The 19,516-nt window shown below is 32.7% G+C and overlaps 4 protein-coding genes across 7 annotated transcripts; 2 read left to right on the plus strand and 2 right to left on the minus strand.

Annotated features, from left to right (window-relative positions):
* Positions 1-792: 792 nt before the first annotated feature.
* On the minus strand, positions 793-4,957 carry LOC128884652 (transcription factor Dp-1). 2 transcript variants are annotated; one of them, XM_054138182.1, is made up of 11 exons: positions 4,508-4,957; positions 3,643-3,761; positions 3,427-3,493; positions 3,248-3,345; positions 2,830-2,993; positions 2,580-2,742; positions 2,148-2,509; positions 1,978-2,060; positions 1,819-1,902; positions 1,469-1,739; positions 793-1,387 (listed from the first exon to the last, which is right to left on the minus strand). In XM_054138182.1, the coding sequence occupies exons 1-10, from the start codon at positions 4,554-4,556 to the stop codon at positions 1,507-1,509; spliced, it is 1,422 nt and encodes a 473-aa protein (XP_053994157.1). In that variant the 5' UTR covers positions 4,557-4,957; the 3' UTR covers positions 793-1,387; positions 1,469-1,506. The 2 variants fall into 2 exon arrangements, with proteins under 2 accessions (XP_053994157.1, XP_053994156.1); XM_054138181.1 differs by having other exon boundaries at positions 1,473-1,739; positions 4,508-4,955.
* Positions 4,958-6,782: 1,825 nt separating this feature from the next.
* Positions 6,783-10,232, plus strand: LOC128875958 (protein Mo25). Of its 3 annotated transcripts, none has more exons than XM_054122028.1 (8): positions 6,783-7,101; positions 7,971-8,093; positions 8,149-8,316; positions 8,569-8,687; positions 8,848-9,016; positions 9,095-9,259; positions 9,351-9,455; positions 9,752-10,232. In XM_054122028.1, the coding sequence occupies exons 2-8, from the start codon at positions 7,992-7,994 to the stop codon at positions 9,932-9,934; spliced, it is 1,011 nt and encodes a 336-aa protein (XP_053978003.1). In that variant the 5' UTR covers positions 6,783-7,101; positions 7,971-7,991; the 3' UTR covers positions 9,935-10,232. The 3 variants fall into 3 exon arrangements, with proteins under 3 accessions (XP_053978003.1, XP_053977989.1, XP_053978000.1); XM_054122014.1 differs by having other exon boundaries at positions 6,784-7,076; XM_054122025.1 differs by lacking the exon at positions 6,783-7,101 and adding an exon at positions 7,143-7,726.
* A 151-nt stretch (positions 10,233-10,383) lies between these two features.
* LOC128875973 (palmitoyltransferase ZDHHC7) lies at positions 10,384-13,748 on the plus strand. Its single transcript, XM_054122041.1, has 4 exons — positions 10,384-11,186; positions 11,358-11,639; positions 12,030-12,188; positions 12,560-13,748. The coding sequence occupies exons 1-4, from the start codon at positions 11,074-11,076 to the stop codon at positions 12,831-12,833; spliced, it is 828 nt and encodes a 275-aa protein (XP_053978016.1). The 5' UTR covers positions 10,384-11,073; the 3' UTR covers positions 12,834-13,748.
* Positions 13,749-13,883: 135 nt separating this feature from the next.
* On the minus strand, positions 13,884-15,570 carry LOC128875980 (eukaryotic translation initiation factor 3 subunit K). The gene is made up of 5 exons (XM_054122054.1): positions 15,476-15,570; positions 15,064-15,397; positions 14,716-14,935; positions 14,155-14,374; positions 13,884-14,076 (listed from the first exon to the last, which is right to left on the minus strand). The coding sequence occupies exons 2-5, from the start codon at positions 15,114-15,116 to the stop codon at positions 13,919-13,921; spliced, it is 651 nt and encodes a 216-aa protein (XP_053978029.1). The 5' UTR covers positions 15,117-15,397; positions 15,476-15,570; the 3' UTR covers positions 13,884-13,918.
* Positions 15,571-19,516: the final 3,946 nt, after the last annotated feature.

Below are 19,516 nucleotides of genomic sequence, written 5' to 3' on the forward strand. Positions count from 1 at the left end.
AAAACAATATGAAGCCTACTTTAGTGGCAGATGAAATGTTTCCTGAGGGCGCAGGGTCATACATTGAATTGGAAGAGGTACTCGTATTACTTTTGATGAGGTTATGTTCGTATTGTTATTTACACATGGTGAAACATTCGAGATTATTAAAAATTAACTAAATCCTTGTTGGTATTTTTTCAATTTTAATTACAGACTAATGATAGTATGTATTAACGAAAATACTTGTTTTAGGTTGGAGGCAGCCGTTTACTAGTTGATCTTACTGCAAGTGAGAAAGCAGTACACTCGGATTTCTTCAATGGTATTTAATTATTTAACTTAAATTCTTACTGTAACGCTCTATACACAAATGGGAATTGATCTTCTATTTTTTAGATTTTGATGATCTGTTTGATGATGATGACCTCGAATAAAGTTTGAACAAGTTGTATCGGCAGTGCTATGAAAGGATATAGGGTATATTTATTTAAAATCTACTACTTATTGCAAAGTATCAAGTATATCAAGTCTAATCCATAAATCTATCTAATATCTTTTATTTGAAATGATCGGGTAACAATAATAAACTTTGAATTAATATAATATATGTAATATATGTCTTATTTTTGTATTTTTACAAATATCCATAAAAATTCGAAATTAAGATAATAATACCTCGTAATATTGTGTACTTATAAATAAAAAAAAAATTTTAATTGATTATAATTGAAACCTAAAACATGCGAAAATCAGTATTGAATAAAAAGCAGTTAAACGTATAAAGGAAGAAAAATTAATATACACAGTACGTTAACATTATTACAATTTATTATTTTTAGTTCGAAATTGAATCAGACGTGTGCCCGTGTTCAAAATACCATTATCTTGGTACGTTAGCTTGGGCGATATTAATTATAAACGTGCCATAAGAAAATGAGTACTGGTCATAATGTCTCGTACACATTAATATCGATATCATTGTAAAGATTATAATTTACAATACATAGATGCTAGTCATATAAACCTGTTAAGATGATGCACAATTAAAATAGCACCCCGGTTTTCAGTCGCGCCGCATAATCATAGATCCTGTAGATCGGTATGCATCGAAAGTCTCCTTTTTTCAGATGAAACGAACTGAAGCCGTTTGAGTTTTATTTCTGCGCGATTTGTTCCTTCATTTTTTTGTTTTTCTCCTTGGCCCCAATCGACAATGAATTCCACCTTTTGACCATCCTTATCTCACATTAACAGACTTTTATCAACAGTAGCAACCAAGTTCCCCTTTTAAGAAAATCTCGATTACCGTTATTCGTGCGCATCTTGACTGCGTACGAGAATGACGTTCTTGAGAGCGATATCGATGACGACCATGTCGAATACGCTGCTAATAGTGACGAGTATCCTAGAAAAATGTAATTATCGTCATATTTGAATGCAAGTTAGTCAATATAAAGGTTTCGATGTAGTTTACATAAATGCATACCAACCCTGAGTCCAGCCCCGAGAAGATCGTTCGGAGTGCTAGTTAACTTCGAGATCACTATCGGCTTGGTCGTCCTGATCACTCTCCTCCTCCTCATCTTCTTCCTCGGAATAATACTGCGAGGGCGGCGATAGAACATCCTCCGAAAGCGAAGTATGAGAAGATGAAGGTGGCCGAGAACCTTCCAATTTTGTATCCAGGTCTTCCATCGAAGTACTTGGTCCAGGAATGGTCACTGGGATGAATTTCTCCAAATCACCACTTGCCAGTTCTAAGAATAAATTACAATATCAAAAGACGATGTCTAACATTAAGTTCAGAATACTAAATATATAATCATTTATACGTACGTTCCACGTATTTTTCCAAAGATTTTGGAACCATCAGCTTAGCCTTACGCAAATTTTCTTCGGTACATTCTCCTTTTTCTAGACCTAGCAAAAATAATTATCTTTCATTAGTTAATCAGTGTAAGAAATGCAGTAGAAAATAACCAGAAAATCGTGTACCGAAAGCTAAACCCATTTGTTTTAGAACCTCAATATCGTCGTGAATTTCGAACTTATCGTTAAAATTGAACAGGTACTCAGTTCTGTAAAAAACGCGATGCATTATTATCATTAACTAAGAAGCAAATGTAGTGATAAAAGTGTATGATTTTAAGAAAGACGTATCATACTTGTCATTCGAAATGCTGCAATCTATGACAGTCTTTTTGCTAGTATTCACAATCAGGAATGGCAGCTGTATGGCAGAATTTGGTTTTGGTGGGCCGCGCAGACTTTCATTGGCACGATTACGTTCCACCAGGTTTTTGAAAGAGATATGCGAGAGAATTAATTGGTGTAATTGTTGCGTTTTCGCTTTGATCCTCTCGATCTTTTTCTTTTTATCTTTCTCAAGTGCCATACACTCTTGCAAAGAATTAGTTGGTAAACCTAGCCACCTGATTTCCTTCTTTTCTTTCGAAATAATATTCATTGCCATTAAGACGTTCAAAGCGTCATAAACACGTCTTCTAATGTTTTTTTGATCATATTGCTACAAAAGGTGAGCGATAAGTTTCGTTAATTCTTATTCTTCAGTTTCAGTGTAAAAAGAGTAACTGTACCTGATCTGTTAAGGAGTTTATATGAGCAGGATTAGTAAACTCTCCAACAAGCTCGTCTGCAACCTCATTGTAGGACGTCGTTCCCTTCTTCTTAACTTTTTCACAAACCTTCATCGAAAAATGACGTAATCCTTTTCCTACTTTTTCTGTTTTTCTCCGTTTACTATAAGTAAGTACATCGGAATATAATTACTTATTAATATTTTTAGAAAAAAAATTCAATATATGCATAAAGATAGCGCATTATTACTCTGGTACAAAGTCGCCACCCTCGACATCTTGTCTTTTCCTAGAACCACTGTGATCCAATATCGGACTGATATATGTTTTTCCACTTGCATCTTTCACAAGTTGTTGATTACCAGATTGTTGCTGCTGTTGCTGTTGAGACACTATTGCCTGTTTTATATCACTCTGCACAAAGAATCAAAGAAGGTGAATTATTATAAAATTCTTTAATCCTCTTTAATTAATCTATTAAATTTTCAAGTCAGTTATAGAATATCTATTAAACCATTTAATACGGGCAATGGTTATAGTCAATGGCTCTCAGTATTCATCTGTGACTAAGTGCAGAATTATAATTTTCTTTGTTAAATTTTGTTTTAAAAGTCCGCTCACAGTGATATTGAAAGAGTTCAAGGTAAACCATATCAAGTAAGACATACCATTTGCGCAGATGTCAACTGTATAGTTTTGGTCAGTACAGGTTCACCAGCCTTAGTTGTTGCCAATTTTGTATTCTGCAATGGTATTGTAACCAATCCTAGAATAATGATAAAAAATTGCTTCATTATCCTTTACCATCAAACGAGAATAGATATGTTTTATTTAAAAAATGACGTACTTTGACCAGGAGTTGAAGGACTTTGCAAACTAATAGTTCTAAGAACTTGTGCGTTCGATGACAAAACCTAAAAAAAAAAATATGGATACCACATTGAGTATAGCCTTGAAATATATTAAACTTGAAATATTTTTATGAAAATTATTGATATCAGTAACAACAAAAACAGTTGTTCAAATGTTCAGTCAAACTCTTAAAATGATCAAAGTATTATACCTGAGATTCTTGGCTCGGAGTCTTAAAGACCTTAAGGCCACCTGCATTTGTTGTACTGACAATACCACCCAATGCTTTATTGGCTGTACTCTGTACAACCTTTATCACTTGTGGATGACCTAAAATAATTACAATTTCTCTTGTATTGCATCAATATTTAATGAGACAATCATGGTATTGATAAAACAAGAAAAAAAAAATGTACAAATATTTCCATAACATTTAATAAATTTTAAAACGAAAATATAATGAACAACTACAATCCACTGAAGAATGATTTATGGAAACATTCTAAAATGGAAACCCTATGTTTTTCATTATAGAAGTATGATACAAGTAGTCATTTATATAATGTCATAAAGAGTACATATATCAAATGTTCATATACCAGATAAACTGGTTTTCTAAACTGTTTCAGTTTCAACAAATGAAATAGTAAAACTGGATAAGATCTTCCATATTTGACTAAAAGTATTGGAAAGTAAAAGTGTCCCCTTCGACTACACAATCAATTGGAGCATGAATACATTTGTTCCAAGTATACTACAGTACCAGGACTAAGTAAGCAGTTAGCTTTATTTGTTTCTCAGCAGATGGGAAGGTAAAAACCTATTTAACACGACGCATTTGAGAAATATTGCAAAGAAGCGCGGTGCGAGACCAGCACGAACATGAGGACGTGACAGAGTCAATAGAAGCTTGTAATTGATAGAAATCGGCCAGAAAATAGTAGAAATATGAACGTGAATCCCGAAGGAGAGTAACGACAGCGAAAATAGGGGGCCTTAACTAAAACGAGAGGAAATTGAGGCATTATCATCGAAGTGAGGCATGCTGATAATTGGCGCGCACTCGGCATACTCACCGTTCGCGTCATGTATGAGAAAGTTCATCGTTTTGTTTTGTTGCGTCATCCTCGAGGTTAGAATTCCGTCCCGGCGTCACCGACGATCACTACGATCGACCGAATGCCGAGTGAAAATAAAAAGATCATAGGTACACTCGCTAATCTTGGCTCGGTCTATCACCAAAATGGCGACTATGATATAGAACCATTTGATATCAGAATTCAACAATATACAGATGAAAGAACGTCTCGAACAACACGAAAAAGTAAAAATCAGCCGTTTCTTTATTGTATTAAGTCAACCATTTTAAAAGAACGTTCGTCTGTTTGTAGAAGTATCGCACGAATTTCTAGCTTCCGCGTGCACAGTACGGAATAGAGACGAGCTTGGCGGCACGACAAAGTTAAACAGCTGATTGGTTGCTTTCTCAGTCACGTGGCTCCTCCTGTTCCACGTTTATGAGCCCAGTAATCTTCGCAAGAAAAACCCGTCTCTAGAGATACAAAATACCGTACGTTATCGTCGGGACACTTCTTCGCAAACGGATACCACTCATTTGCTGATCTCTGCCCAATCGGGGGTTCCCTTTTGAAATCCAACGTATAGAAAACGATGCGAAACGTTCGGTACATCGTAATTGGCCCTTCAATTCCATAAACGTAATAACATATTGGGGAATTTGCTGGGAGCGTGGCTTCACCTCGCGACGGAAACAGTTACTACTTTAAGGCTCCTTTTCAACTGTGTAGTGTAGAAGTGTTATCAAAATCCCGAACTTGAAGTTATGAATATTTCTACCACTCGTATACATATATATTGTCATACACATATGACATATATATATATACCGTAGCTGTGCGCACTTGCACCGCGAGTGGACGAAATATTCATAACTTCAAGTTCGGGATTTTGATAACAGTTTTCTAGTAACTTTCTTAGGGAGTTGGATCTCCTTATCCTCCTTATACAGTCTTCATGGTTGCTGCCTTTGACTACATATATTATATGATCAAAGGTTGCTGCTGCTTTTTTTTTAAAAGGAGGTTACTCAATTCGACATGTATATTTTTTTTCCCCTCATTGAAACACTACAATTTTCACGTCACAATGTGACATCATTGATGTATCATGACGTCATGGTAGCATACATTTTAGATTTCGTGATAATAAATGTGACATTCAATGGGTGCATCCATAAAGGCCACCGCTCATTAAGCCGCTCAGTAAGCGGGTTAAGAGCAGTGGCGCCATCTGTAGAAAAACACTCAAGTTTGTAGTGAAAATAGTTCACACTGCTGGTGCTAGATAGCACCACCGATGTATTTCATCCATTATTCTTTATTTTTTATAAATGCATAATTAATACGATTCTTTTCTTTATATTTTCTTCAATACAGTGTTACTATGTCTAATTTATCATTCTTATGATTAAAATATTCAATTCAGCAATATTTATCGACTCTTTTAGTAGTGACGCCATTTAGCAAAAACAGTGGGGAACTATTTTCACTATAAACTTGGGCATTTTCCCACCTATGGCGCCACTGGTACTAAAGGTCGTAACACAGTATAAATTGTGACTAAACTATGAAGAGGAATTATCTGTGAAATAACCTTTAGTCATTATACTTTGACAGCGTTCGAAACGCGGTAAAATTTAAACTCATAGGCAGATCACTAGTAGACCAAGATATTCAGAGATATGTGAAGAACATTTTAAAGGTCCTTCTTTCATTTATCATCCTTCAGATTTCTTAATGTATAGAAACTCTTTAAAGGCTTTAAATGATTTAAATTATTATTAAATTGAAAAATTCAAGTTAACTACATGAATATAGGAACTGTTTCAATATTTAGAGGAATTTTGTTTCCTTATTATGAGTTCTTTATTTATTTTATATCTACATAATGTAGGTTTTCTAAATTTATATAAGAAAAAAATTAATAGAACGTATACTAAATCTTCGCGCCATGATGACTCATATGCTGCATTGTGCATGAAAGTAGCCCGAAGGATGTTCTTGATGTTTTTAGGCATTCAAAGCAGCAATATAGCATAAAATAGCGTAGAATACTTATATAGACATCTTATGTTTAGATATTTTATTGGCGTAACCTTTCAAGAAAAAATAATTAATTTTTATACGAAACGAAATAGAATAAACGTGAATTATTTCAAATAACAAGGCGTACATTGTAATTAAACGAATTGAATTGCAACTTTCCATTCAAAGCATTCCGATTGGCTGAATGGAAAGTTTCTAGATTGTCGAGACCAATAATGTTTTTGCAGATCGGCGTTAGTCGTGAAAGAATTTTGATAAGAGACGTCACAGAATCTTGCAATTACTCAAAAGTTTTTAAAGATAAATAATTTAGTTGTAGCGTTCGTGAAATACATTAAATCGCATCGCGTAGAATTGAAATCTGCTCGTGACGGAATTGTCGTATAAATAATCGTGTAAATTGTGTTTTTAATACGTAATATTGAATTGAAAAGTAACTGCCTTATATGTGCGCTTTTAAAAGAATTGCATAGGATACTTCGAACCGAGGCTGAGGGTTCGTTCAAGTTCTGGCTGAATGGTGAGATTATTTTAAGGCTCGCGAGGTGATTGAAACGCACAGGTTAAACGTTAGCTATCTCCTTCGACAAAGTTGCGTTGATACAAGTCGCAACTTAGCGTTCTCCTGTTTCTTTAAATCATTCAATTCTTATTTTCTGCCGCTTATCATTCTCGCAAAACCGTACGAATCTTGTGTGGTCTCGTTCATTTCTTTTTTTTTTTTCATCTGAATTTCTCTATCGTCATTGTATCGTTGATCGACTTCATACACGACCTCCATTTTTGTTGTAACTATTTCGTCGGCGTATTTCTTACACTATTAGTCAGTTTCTTTATTTTTTTTTTTTATTGCTTTGCAATTTATCGACTGCAATTCTTTGGAAATCGAAATTTTTAGGTTAAATCCAATGTGTAGCTGCTAGAAAATAAAGACTCGGAATAATATTTATGAAATAATGTTTGATGATAGTAGATCGTAGCCCGTAAGAAATTTGACATTTACGTCTACAGATATAAGCTGATGGGACGTGTTTAACGTTTTTGACCACGAACTTTGTAGCATGCAAAAAGTACATTTACGAAGAATATACATTTGTTGAAAAAGTTTATTGTATGGTTATACATAGCAATAATCCAGAATTTGGAGCAGTATGCTATAGACTAAATCACGTAATTGTTTAATCTAAATCTTATTTGTATCTTGTTCATATTATATATATATATACGTATATTATTGATAGAAGTAAATTCATTGCATATAACTAGTTTGTGTGATAGGGTATGATTTTGTATCTCATTATGAATAATGGGAAATGATTGAGAGAATCTAATTATGTCAAGCAAACTTTGTACATAGTATATATTAAACAGACACAATTAACATGTTATTTATTATTTTCATATGTTCCACAAGGTCTGTACATTGTGAAGAAACATGCCTCTGTTCGGAAAGTCTCAAAAGAGTCCGGCGGAGGTGGTAAAAGCTCTTAAGGAAGCTGTTAATGCATTGGAGCGTGGTGATAAGAAAGTAGAAAAGGTATGTTGCAAGATTGTACATGTTGATTTCTATGATGTAATACGATGAATTTTAGGCTCAAGAGGATGTTAGTAAAAATTTGGTACATATAAAAAATATGCTTTATGGTACAGCTGAGACAGAACCCCAAGCAGATATTGTTGTTGCCCAGTTGGCACAAGAATTATATAATAGTAATTTGTTGCTTTTACTCGTGCAAAATCTTAGTCGCATAGACTTTGAGGTATGTTAAAATATGTATAAACTATGATATAATAGCAAAAGTATATATATACAAACGTACTTTGTAAAGTAATACTCATCATTGATAAATAAATAATAATCTATGATCATTGATATTAAAAACAGTAAACAAATAAAAATATTCTTTATAATTTTTTACATGCTTCAATTTATTAATTTTTATTTTAGATTAATTTTTTCCATTACTTTATACTTATCATTTTTCTGACAACATAACAACATGTTTTATTAGGGAAAAAAAGATGTCGCTCAAGTGTTTAATAATATACTACGAAGACAAATTGGAACCAGATCTCCGACGGTGGAGTACATCTGCACTAAACCAGAAATATTATTCACCCTAATGTCTGGGTGAGTTTAAAAAGAGAATTTTTGTTACAACTTGTTTGTTTGTTTCATTATTATATCACTTTATGAATGTTATGAAACATTGTTACTTAAAATATGTACTTTACAGCGTTGGTTTTGCTACTGTTAAATTATTTACTGATATGAAATATAATAATTTCAGATACGAACACCAAGATATCGCCTTAAACTGTGGCACTATGTTGAGAGAATGTGCGAGATACGAGGCCTTGGCAAAAATTATGATCTATTCGGACGACTTTTACAACTTTTTCAGATATGTTGAAGTGTCGACTTTCGACATAGCTTCCGACGCATTTTCTACGTTCAAAGTAAGCGATGATAAGCGCATGATATATCGTACTTAAAGTAAAGCATACTGTTGGTGCATCCGGTACGTTGGTTTTTAGGAATTACTTACCAGGCATAAAATACTGAGCGCTGAATTTTTAGAAATAAATTACGATAAAGTTTTCTCTCATTATCAAAGGTTATTGAATTCGGAAAACTATGTTACGCGACGACAGAGTTTGAAACTGCTAGGGGAACTTTTACTTGATAGACACAATTTTACCGTATGTATAGTTTCAAATACTTGATTATCAAAAATATATATATATATATGTGTTTAATTAACATTTTAATTTAACAATTTTCAATTTTCAGGTAATGACACGATACATTTCAAATCCTGATAATTTGAAATTGATGATGAATATGCTCAAAGAGAAATCACGAAATATACAATTTGAAGCGTTTCATGTTTTCAAGGTATATGCGCGTATTTTTTAACTTATGAATTGTCATACATTTTTTGCGTGATCGACTATTATTTTAATGCTATTATTTAGAATTTAAATGTATCCAATTAACGCATAGTTTGAATTTTGTTATGTAGCGTATTATATGTACAGCTTACATAAAATGAAATTTATGATTCTAGGATCGCCAACGTTTTTTAGATTCTGGAAATAATCAAAAAGAATTTTCTGAAATTCAAATAACAAATGTAATAAACAATTTTTCTTCTCAGATTTATATTTTAAAATATATTTACGCTTATATAGGTGTTCGTGGCGAATCCGAATAAGCCGAAACCGATCCTAGACATTCTACTGCGCAACCAGGAAAAGCTGATTGAATTCCTGACGCGCTTCCACACTGATCGTTCCGAGGACGAACAATTTAACGACGAGAAGGCGTACCTTATTAAGCAGATTCAAGAACTTCAATCTGTACATGAGAATTAAGTCCAAAATACAAGTTATTGCTACAGCTACCGTTAACTACTACTATTGAAGTCTATTCAGCTGCTGTTGCCACTGTTATACCATCACAGTCACTGATGTAGCCAACTACCATTATTTTCTCCCCCTTTTTCTGTCTCTTGCTCTCCCTTTCTTTCACTTGTTATAATTATCGTTGGTCGATTCATAATGTCTCGATTATTATTATTAATATTATTATTATTAATTATTATTATTATTATTATTGCTATTACTTTTATTTGCGAGTAGTTCTGTAAATAAAGTTTTTCGTTTAATTAAACGTCCACTTAAACATCCATTAACACTTTTTGCTCACCATACGAGGATGTCTGGAGTTGTCTCTGTAAGTCAGCGGAAATATTAAATTACTATGATCTATCCAATACCTATAAACAATGAACATAAATTTCAGTGCTTGCAGACTTTTGATAAAAACAGTGATGACGTAGATTTGTCCTAATACCTTATTCATCACACTAAGTTAAATCGAATAATATATAAATTAAAAATTTCTTTGTTTTATAAAATTAACATTGATTTTCTACAAGTAATGTACTGATTGATACTATCATGACTATACTATCTAATAGCTATTGCAAATTTTGAAAGAACATGTAGTTTTCACTTTTTATTTTGTTGAAAGTATTTCGTAACAAAATGTTATAATTACACTCCATCGAGATTTCGCTGAGATTATTATAATATGAATCATTTTAAGGGATAAGATAAAATTATAATTTAAAAGGTAGGCTGCGTCACGTGGTCTGTGAATCTGTGAACGATAACGATATGAAAGTGTATGAAAGCAGTCAGCTTAGGTCAGGTTAGGTTAGTTGAAGCAAGTCGAAGCGATCAGTATTGGTCAGAAAATTTAACACTATCCTGTGTCAATGTTTTAGCATTATTTACTAATAAAACTTGAGTTATTTATTGTAAGGATATCTGACTTTAGTGCTTCAGTGCAATTATAGAATGAATAGATTTTAAATTTAGACGAAATAAAGGAAATGGCGCCGTATTTGTACGAAGCAAATTCTATGGAGAACGAAATCACATGAAACCATTCTGCTTTGTAATGATACGTGATATATTTATTAATAAGGAGTATGGAATAAATAAAAATGTTTGTGAAAGACCCTTGCGGCATCGTGTGTATCATAGTCACGTACGTCGCTGTTTTTTATGCAGATTATGTGGTTGTACGTTGGATTATCCTGCATAGTTTACAAGACAGGTGTGCATTTTATAGTTTCTCTATATCAGTGGTTACGTTTACCTGTAACAGTGTATCCTACTTTCTAAATATGTTTCATTCGATCTAATAACGTGGTTTTAATTTAACATTTCATTGACATTTTTTAAATTTATTTAACATTAATATTTTTTTTTTATATATTATGTACAGTTTGTGGGGTCCCTTTCATGTAGTGGCTTTCAACACAGTTGTATTGTTATTGGTAATGTCACATTTGAAGGCAGTCTGTAGCGATCCTGGGGTTGTACCACTACCACAAAGTCGTATGGACTTTTCTGACATACATATAGATAATCCAGAGACAAAAATTGAATGTGATGAAAGTGATAACTGGACTGTATGCACTAGGTGCGAAACTTATAGACCACCTAAAGCACATCATTGTAGAATTTGTAAGCGATGCATTAGAAGAATGGATCATCATTGTCCATGGTATGCCATAAGATATAATAATATAAAATTTTTCATTTTACTTTTCAGTATTCAAGCAAATTAAATCCAGTTAAAAGTTATCCAATTATTATCAATATACTTGTAGTCATGATTGTGCTTTATTTTTATAAAAGTTCATCTGTTCTATAGTTCTCTCCTTATCTTTTAGGTTTTGTGATTTTTCATGTGTTTAATAAAAAAAATACTTGTTATCTTTGTATCTTAATATTTCTTGTCCATCAAATATAGAATATTAGTTTTAAGAAATTATTTTAGATTGTCAAGGATTTTTTTTTAAATTCCTATGTATATTAAATATATATAATTCCCAATATATAAAATTTGATAAATCTTTTGTAATAATAAGATTATTTGAAATGCTGCACAAAGGATAAACAACTGCGTTGGGGAAAGAAATCAAAAGTACTTTATCCAATTTCTGGTCTATGTTGGAATGTTGGCTGTCTATGCGCTAGGTCTGGTAATAACATCATGGATCATAGAATGTTCTCATTGCAGTAACGACATAGCATACAAACAGAGTCGCATGTATGTGTGCTTCATAATTATTATTACAAATTTTCGTTAATATCTTTCCAATGTATATTTTTAGTTAAAACAATCTATTTTCTTATCTTCTTTTTATAAAGATAAATTTTTAGATAAATTTCTCAATAAAAAACTCAGCATATGTGTTGATGAAAAAATGTTTACTACTCCGATTTTGTTAAAATTTAAACTTCTATTTAAAAAGTATATATATATTTAAATGTAAAAAAACGTATGAAAAGAAATTATATAAATAATTAAAAACTCTTATTAATTTAAATATTCTAATTTTAAACAGTTTAAATTTCAAAGCTAATTGTATAAGGTCGACACAAAAAAAATTAATATTAATCTAGAAGTTTTGTCTGCAGCTTACACTGTGTTATATTGGTGTTGGAGTCGGCATTGTTTGGCATGTTTGTCATCGCGGTACTGGTAGACCAATTTCAAGGTATTCTGGGAGAAGAGAACACAACAGAACGTATGCAAAATAATCATCATTATAAGAAAAACAATTCCCGTACTTTGGTACTACTTTCTCAGGTTTGTGGCAAGAGTCATCCAATTTTATGGATGCTCCCTTGCCAAAACCCACCACGATATATTTTCCGAAGAGATGCGTACCTGATCGATCACGAGGTCTAGATAAATCGATAAATAATTCCCAAACAGTGAATGCTTCTTTTGTGGCTTGTTACATCATAAATACTTTTTTATATGTAATTTAAATGTCTTTTCCTTATTTAATGGACAGAAGGTGCAATTTATAAAAGGTGGAGATATTATTATATATTATATAATTTAGGGAAATGAAAAAGGTATTATTTATATGCTCGTAAGTTTTATTATTTAAAATTAAAGTTTAGTAAATTTTAATCTTTTGTAATTATTTACTTTTCTTAAAAACTTTATAGCGTAAAGTCGCCAAAGTAAGAAAGAAGAAGCGGAAGATACGAGGCAATTTAAAGTGTAATTGTCTCAGTTTTGTAACATGATTTTCATCCGTAATAATGCAATTTGAAACATTGAATGAATATGTTTTGAAGTATTATTATTAAGGAATTAATTTGTGTATCATTCCATAAGATTAAATAAGTCTAAATATACTTGCAAGTTTAATATTCAATACAATTGAACCAAGTATTAATAATTCTAGCAAAGGATAAATCCTTAGTGAAACTTGCAAAATTGCGTATGTAGACAAATTTGTCAATATCTTTAGCAAAGTTTTGTTATGAGTATATATAAGTTGTTCATTAGAAAAGTGGTGATTTATTCATTTTTGTTTGAAGACTATTACAGTAATAGAAATACTTATATATATCTCTTTATTTTTCAAGAATATAAAGCTCAGCAGAACTGCCACTGTGATCCAAGTTTTAGGAACAAAATATTGATATTATTTAAAAAAAAAAAAGATAGGTTTACATCACTTTTATAATGAGCAGCTCATTAAAATATTCAATGCGTCATTGTAATGTATGTAGAATTCAATACTAGTCCGCATTAATTTGTACAAATATTAACGAAATTGATTTGTATTAAAGTGGTATAAAATTATTTTAAATAATATGTATATTTTTTTATAATATTTATATGTCGTGAGATCATATACTAAACAAGTATTGTAGTGTTTTGGGATTAGTGAAGTCGAAATTACTTATAACGATAAAAGTAAAACAAACTTATACTATATTGCGTACAAAAAACGTTTATTTAATTTGCAGCTCTTAAAGACAAGCTGCCATTAAACCAGCTACATTTTCGAAATCTATTTTTTCTGTAATATTTTTTGTTTTTATATTTTCGTCTTGATTGGCGATAAAGACAATCGTTTTGCTTTCCTCTTTCCATCCATACTTCTTTACCCAATGTTTCAAGGTGTTATCTAGAACAACAAAATAAATTTAATTTATAGACTAATTGTTAAATTACTGTAAATGTTTATCAAAAGAACAGATATTACCATCAACACCACCAAGAAGTTGTGCCAACAGGCTTTTATCTATTGTTTGAAAAGTAATTCCCACTACATGACAAACAAATTTTCTTATCGAATCCTGGAATCCTACAATTCTGTCGCAAAGATCAGACATGGACAAGACTCTATCCCAAAAATGCTGAAAGTCACATTGTTCTAAAATATCTCCTAAATACATAATTTGGTTAATGGGGCTTTCCTGCATCTGTAAAAACAATTTTATTGAACTTAGCAATTAATTAACTGATAAATAATAGATATTAATATGAATATTTACCAAATATTTATTTATGCAACAAATATAAAAGAAACATTATATACTTTTTTAAAAAAATGATTGTAAAAGTAAATTGATTTGGATCAAATGCTAAGACAAAACATCTACTTTGAATATGTTTAAACTATAAAATAATTTGAGTTATATACCTGTTATATTTATTGATCTATTTAATATAGCAGTATTTATTCAATGTTCACAGAATACATAAAAATTGGAATTGTTTAGAAAGAGTTTATCAGAAATACAATTATGAATAAATTACTTACAATTCTTTCACTGAGGAGACATTTGCACAGAACAAAATCTGTGTGTGGTAGATTTGTCAGAGCTTTTAACAATATTTGACACGTAATATCGACGTTAAATCTATGTGGATTTAATTGATACAGCTTCAAAACTGCTAAATTAGCTTCTAAATCATATGCATTTTCTCTTGATTGAATTTCAACATATTTTTCGAGAGTTGCTAAATGATCTGGATTGTATCTAAAGAAAGATATTTATTTTATTCGACTAAAATACAATAATATTATACTAAATTTTCAGGTGTATTATCTCTTACATTAACCTGATTGCAAATAGTAAATAAGTTTGGTTAAACGTTTGACAAGTACCTTTCAATGCCCTTCAACATTCCAGCCACGGTTTGACGCATTGCTTCAGCCATTTTGTTAAAGAATTTTCTGTTTCTCAGATTTGTAATTAGAATCAAATAGAGACAGATTGTTTGTCTAATTTGCCACAATGCTCTTTTTCTCAGAATGTGCAACAATCACTAATTACTAGAGTTCTGCAACATGTGGATCTTTGGTCGAAAGATCGTAGCGCCACCTACATTCCTTTGTGGGCTGGTATCCATGCCAATATGACATATGACAATATGATTAATGTATTTTTTCCAGAATCACTGTAGTTCTTTTTCTAATACTTCATTGATTACTATTGCTTCTGTGGAGAATATGGAGAGTCTATTATCAACTGAAAGGCCTGTTGTTGTATGTGTGTTATTTGCTAAATTTACAATACCTATGCCATTGGCATTTGTGTTTTCCATCTTAGAACCGTCTGTGTAGTAGATGTTTGTGTCTTCTTGCGTAATATTGTATTTATCTAAAAACGGTATATGTGTATTTCTTTTTGGTATGGCACCCAGGTCGAAATCTCTTCCTAATGTTGTGTGTATTATTGCTTTATCCAAAAGGTTATTTTCTGAATTTACCATGATCGTATTTTCCCATTGGTTCAGTTCTTCCTCTATCTTGTTTCTGGGGTATATTATTTCCCCCAGTGGAGCTGCGATATGGAACATGTGTTCGCCAACGTGGGTTTTGATAAAATGGTGCTCCAGGAAGCATGTAGAAGCTCTATGTTGGTCTGGTTGGTATATGCCTCGTATTGTGGAGTTAACGTCAAGCTCTGTTCGGTGCCCTTTTCCATCTGTTTTAACCAGTATCTTAAGGCTAGCAGTCTGGCTCTAAACTGAACACCAATGAACCCGGTGTCTGCATACATGGAATTTATCTGTGTGTAATTCTATATCCTATAGCGGTCCTTAGGGCGGCTGATTCCAGTTTTCTAAGCTTCTCTTGTTGATGGTCCGATACATCCATCGGTAAGGTAGATAGCTGATCCATATTCTAACACTGAGGAAATCAAAGATTTGGCTATGTTCGTGGCTTGGTCTGGTCTAATGCCTTTATATGTCGATAAGAAGATTTATGAAAACCGTCGATAAAGAAGAACTAACTGTTAACTCGATGTTATTCATTTGATTGTCTTTTGTGAAACAGATTTTAATTTTGTTTGCCTTTCAAATATTTAAAACACACTTTTTGTCAATCCATTAAGCAAGAGAGATCGTTTAAAATAAATACCAGAAATTGTTATTCAATCAAAACTTTTATTTAGTCTACATTAAAATATAATATGGGTAAACCTTCCCCATAGTTAATATAAAAAATAAATATATCTTAGAAAAAATTAGTGGACAAGCATTATAATATTATAATATTAAAATATGATTGAGGTTCAATTTTCAACCCTTGAACCTTACATTTTTTATTAAAACAAAGAAATGGCGCCATCTAGCGTTATAAGTGAGAACTATTCCACGACAAACTTGGGCGTTTTCCCGATAGAGGCGCTGATCATACTTCGTAGAATAGTTCAGTACATTCACCGATAGATGGCTATTCATTTTAACGAAAATACCGGGAACCCACAAGAGAAACTGTGATAGTTAAAAAGTTTAAATAAGAAAGCTAATATTTATATACAAAGTGACTATTACCTTAGTACTTTGCCAACATTTTTCAAGTTATTCATTCAAAGATAAGAAAAGTAATAACTTCTTTTGCTCGTGAGCAAAATGCAGAAACTGTTGACGAAGTTTTGTTTGGCTGAAAGTACAGGGTTTTCTAATAGGAGTAGTCGAATTTTGAATACTGATAATTACAATGTTTATTTTTTTCAGGTGAAATTCCAACGTGTACATTCTGCTGAAAACATCGTTGCTGTATATGAAAATGCTGTATATAATCTATCAATATCGCTTCTACAATGTTCTTAGAAATCAGTCTATGAAGAACTTTACATACAGATCTGTGTTTAAGATCCTAAGATTGCAAGATTGCAGAATTAATAACAATAACAGTATTAAATTCTTCTCTGATCGAGTACAAACAGTTATTTAATGAAAGCCTCCGGTTCGATTAAGTTCTTCAAAGATTCTTCTACTGAAAACAAATTCTATTTACTATGTATTAGATATCGCAAACATTGTAATCGTATTTTTCTGAATTAATATTTAAAGAAGCATTTATTGAATGACATAAACGATGTGCTTAATAAGATACAGGAAAATTACATTTTCTCCGCGTTAAAAATTTTCTGTCCCGCCCCCTCCGTGGTTTGCAAGGCACCCTGCCCGGGTGTCTCGCTTTTCATTTCGGAAAACGGTAATTTAAAACGCCTCGCGATATCGAAGGGTGGTTCGACTAGTAAAAAAAGAAAAAAAAAGATTTGACCCGCAAAGCGATTCTTAACGTGGTTCCCGCGCCACTTCCCGCACATCCTCTAGTCATTGGGGATGCTCCCCTCTGCCGTGCTGGCCGTTAACGAGCAATCAAACCGTGTGTGCGCGCGCGCACGCAAGATACAGAAATTAGCGAAAGTTTCCTGTTTTCCGAAAAGATTCGAAAAGTTTGTTGGTTCAGCCGTGGATCGATCCGTAACGTTCGAATGTCGTGGTCGAATTTTTCGAATTCCTCCGCGAATAAAAAATCTCCGAATAACTTTCGTCATCGTACGAGAAAATTGACTCGCGAGAATTTTCCGCGAAAATTCTTGCCCTTCGAACCGTTAGTACGAATCGTTCGATCGACCTGCGGTTGATTTCTATCTGTATTTGGATTTGTGTGAGTTAATGTCGATCATCCTGATGATCTATATTACAGAGTGTACCCAGAACGGATGTAGCGATAGATCGGTGTCACGTGAACCCTCCGGATATACTAGCTTCCTAGTCTTGCTCACCTACTTTATCGGACTCTTCCATTTCGTCGGAAAGTGCAGAAATTCGATACGCGTGTAGATAGTTTTGTTAAAAGAGACGTCAAGGAACGAATGATTATTTCATTGAGCGTTTAACGCAAGGTTTTACGTATATATTTGGAAGTACACTTGCAACGAAGGAGAGAACGAGATTTCTGATCATTTCTGTCTTCATTGTAGGTCCGTTCTTTTTTGGAACCCAGAAATGGAACTGTTTGAGGAACCGAAAGGAAGGACACCCGAGTGGGTGCATTGCATTTGCAGAGGTCGTCTCCAGGTGATTTGCGGGGAAGAATCGTGGAAATGGGAAGTCATTCGTGTAAAGATGGCCTGGTTGACGCAAAAGTTTGCGAGGGTGCTATCTAAATTAAAATAAGATAAAGCAGGGTACTCTTTTCCAGGAGTGATCATTTATCGAAGGCAGACGTGCTCGTTTTGTTATTTAAAGAGACAGAAGGGGGATTTTAATTTAGAAATTCTTGGCATGAACGAGATTAGTATGTTCTGTAAGAAACCTTGCTAGTGTCAATCGGACATAGTTCTTTTTGTTGTTATTACCAATTTTTCCTTGAAAAATGTTTTGAGGAAGACCCATCCGGAATTTAACATTATACTGATCTCTACCGGTCAACATGGTCCGTATTGAACACTATCTAGCCCTGAAGACGCAGCCTGCAACGAAGCCATGGATACTACAAGGAATAATACCCGCGCAAGCTTTAAATCTAAAACCATAATTGCGTGTTCTACACGCCGGACAGTGGCTAACTTTATATCTAATGAGGAATAATGCTGGTTATATTCACGTGAAATTGGACATAAACACACAGTATTACTTATACTTCATTGCATTATTTATGAATCAATAGACTAATATACTTAATCATTATCAGACTAATCGTTAGTTTGAAACATATTTAATGCAGTGGCTAATTTTATAGATCTAGGTGGACAAAATGAAAATACTAATTGTGGAAACGGCCCTAAATCCTATAAATTCATTAAATATATATCGTAAAATGCCTAAAGAAAAAAAAAATAAATAGTAACAAAACATTCATGATTACTATTATTATTATTATTATTATTATATTACAATGCGTAAGTATGTACAACAACCAAATGGTGATAAATAGACCGCGGATCTTTATGCAAAATAAAATCTTTGCAAACGTACCTACGAAAATTGAACCTCAATTTATGTATTTTTCTCTGCAAACATTATAATATGAACTTTACTTACAATATGTTTTTATATCATTGCATACTGTGTGCATTTCGTAGGTTCTCGCGTATTCTAATTTCCTATAAAACGCATAAAAGCCCGCAGTCTAGGGATAAAAAAATTCATGAACATGTTTCTTAAGAAATTTGTCCATCTAGATCGTTTGCACCGCGAACGTTACATTTCCACCGATATTGTGAACATTTTCATAGAATTCAAAGAGTGCATTCTTTGAACACACGTGTTTCGGAGAACGAAAAGAAAAATGGACCATTTCGACTTCTGACTAA

Source organism: Hylaeus volcanicus, chromosome 1, assembly GCF_026283585.1.
Source record: "Hylaeus volcanicus isolate JK05 chromosome 1, UHH_iyHylVolc1.0_haploid, whole genome shotgun sequence".
NCBI lineage: Eukaryota > Metazoa > Arthropoda > Insecta > Hymenoptera > Colletidae > Hylaeus > Hylaeus volcanicus.

Excerpts from the sequence above, each read along its gene's own strand:
- LOC128875973 (XM_054122041.1), top strand. The coding sequence starts at position 11,074 with ATGTTTGTGAAAGACCCTTGCGGCATCGTGTGTATCATAGTCACGTAC. Across the intron at positions 11,640-12,029 it reads ATGGATCATCATTGTCCATG|GATAAACAACTGCGTTGGGG; the intron begins GTATGCCATAAG and ends TGCTGCACAAAG. Across the intron at positions 12,189-12,559 it reads GCATACAAACAGAGTCGCAT|CTTACACTGTGTTATATTGG; the intron begins GTATGTGTGCTT and ends TTTTGTCTGCAG.
- LOC128884652 (XM_054138182.1), bottom strand. The coding sequence starts at position 4,556 with ATGACGCAACAAAACAAAACGATGAACTTTCTCATACATGACGCGAAC. Across the intron at positions 2,510-2,579 it reads TAAACTCCTTAACAGATCAG|CAATATGATCAAAAAAACAT; the intron begins GTACAGTTACTC and ends CACCTTTTGTAG. Across the intron at positions 1,903-1,977 it reads ACAAATGGGTTTAGCTTTCG|GTCTAGAAAAAGGAGAATGT; the intron begins GTACACGATTTT and ends TATTTTTGCTAG.
- LOC128875980 (XM_054122054.1), bottom strand. The coding sequence starts at position 15,116 with ATGGCTGAAGCAATGCGTCAAACCGTGGCTGGAATGTTGAAGGGCATT. Across the intron at positions 14,936-15,063 it reads ATGTTGAAGGGCATTGAAAG|ATACAATCCAGATCATTTAG; the intron begins GTACTTGTCAAA and ends ATCTTTCTTTAG. Across the intron at positions 14,375-14,715 it reads GTCTCCTCAGTGAAAGAATT|ATGCAGGAAAGCCCCATTAA; the intron begins GTAAGTAATTTA and ends TTGTTTTTACAG.
- LOC128875958 (XM_054122028.1), top strand. The coding sequence starts at position 7,992 with ATGCCTCTGTTCGGAAAGTCTCAAAAGAGTCCGGCGGAGGTGGTAAAA. Across the intron at positions 8,094-8,148 it reads GTGATAAGAAAGTAGAAAAG|GCTCAAGAGGATGTTAGTAA; the intron begins GTATGTTGCAAG and ends GATGAATTTTAG. Across the intron at positions 9,456-9,751 it reads AAGCGTTTCATGTTTTCAAG|GTGTTCGTGGCGAATCCGAA; the intron begins GTATATGCGCGT and ends ACGCTTATATAG.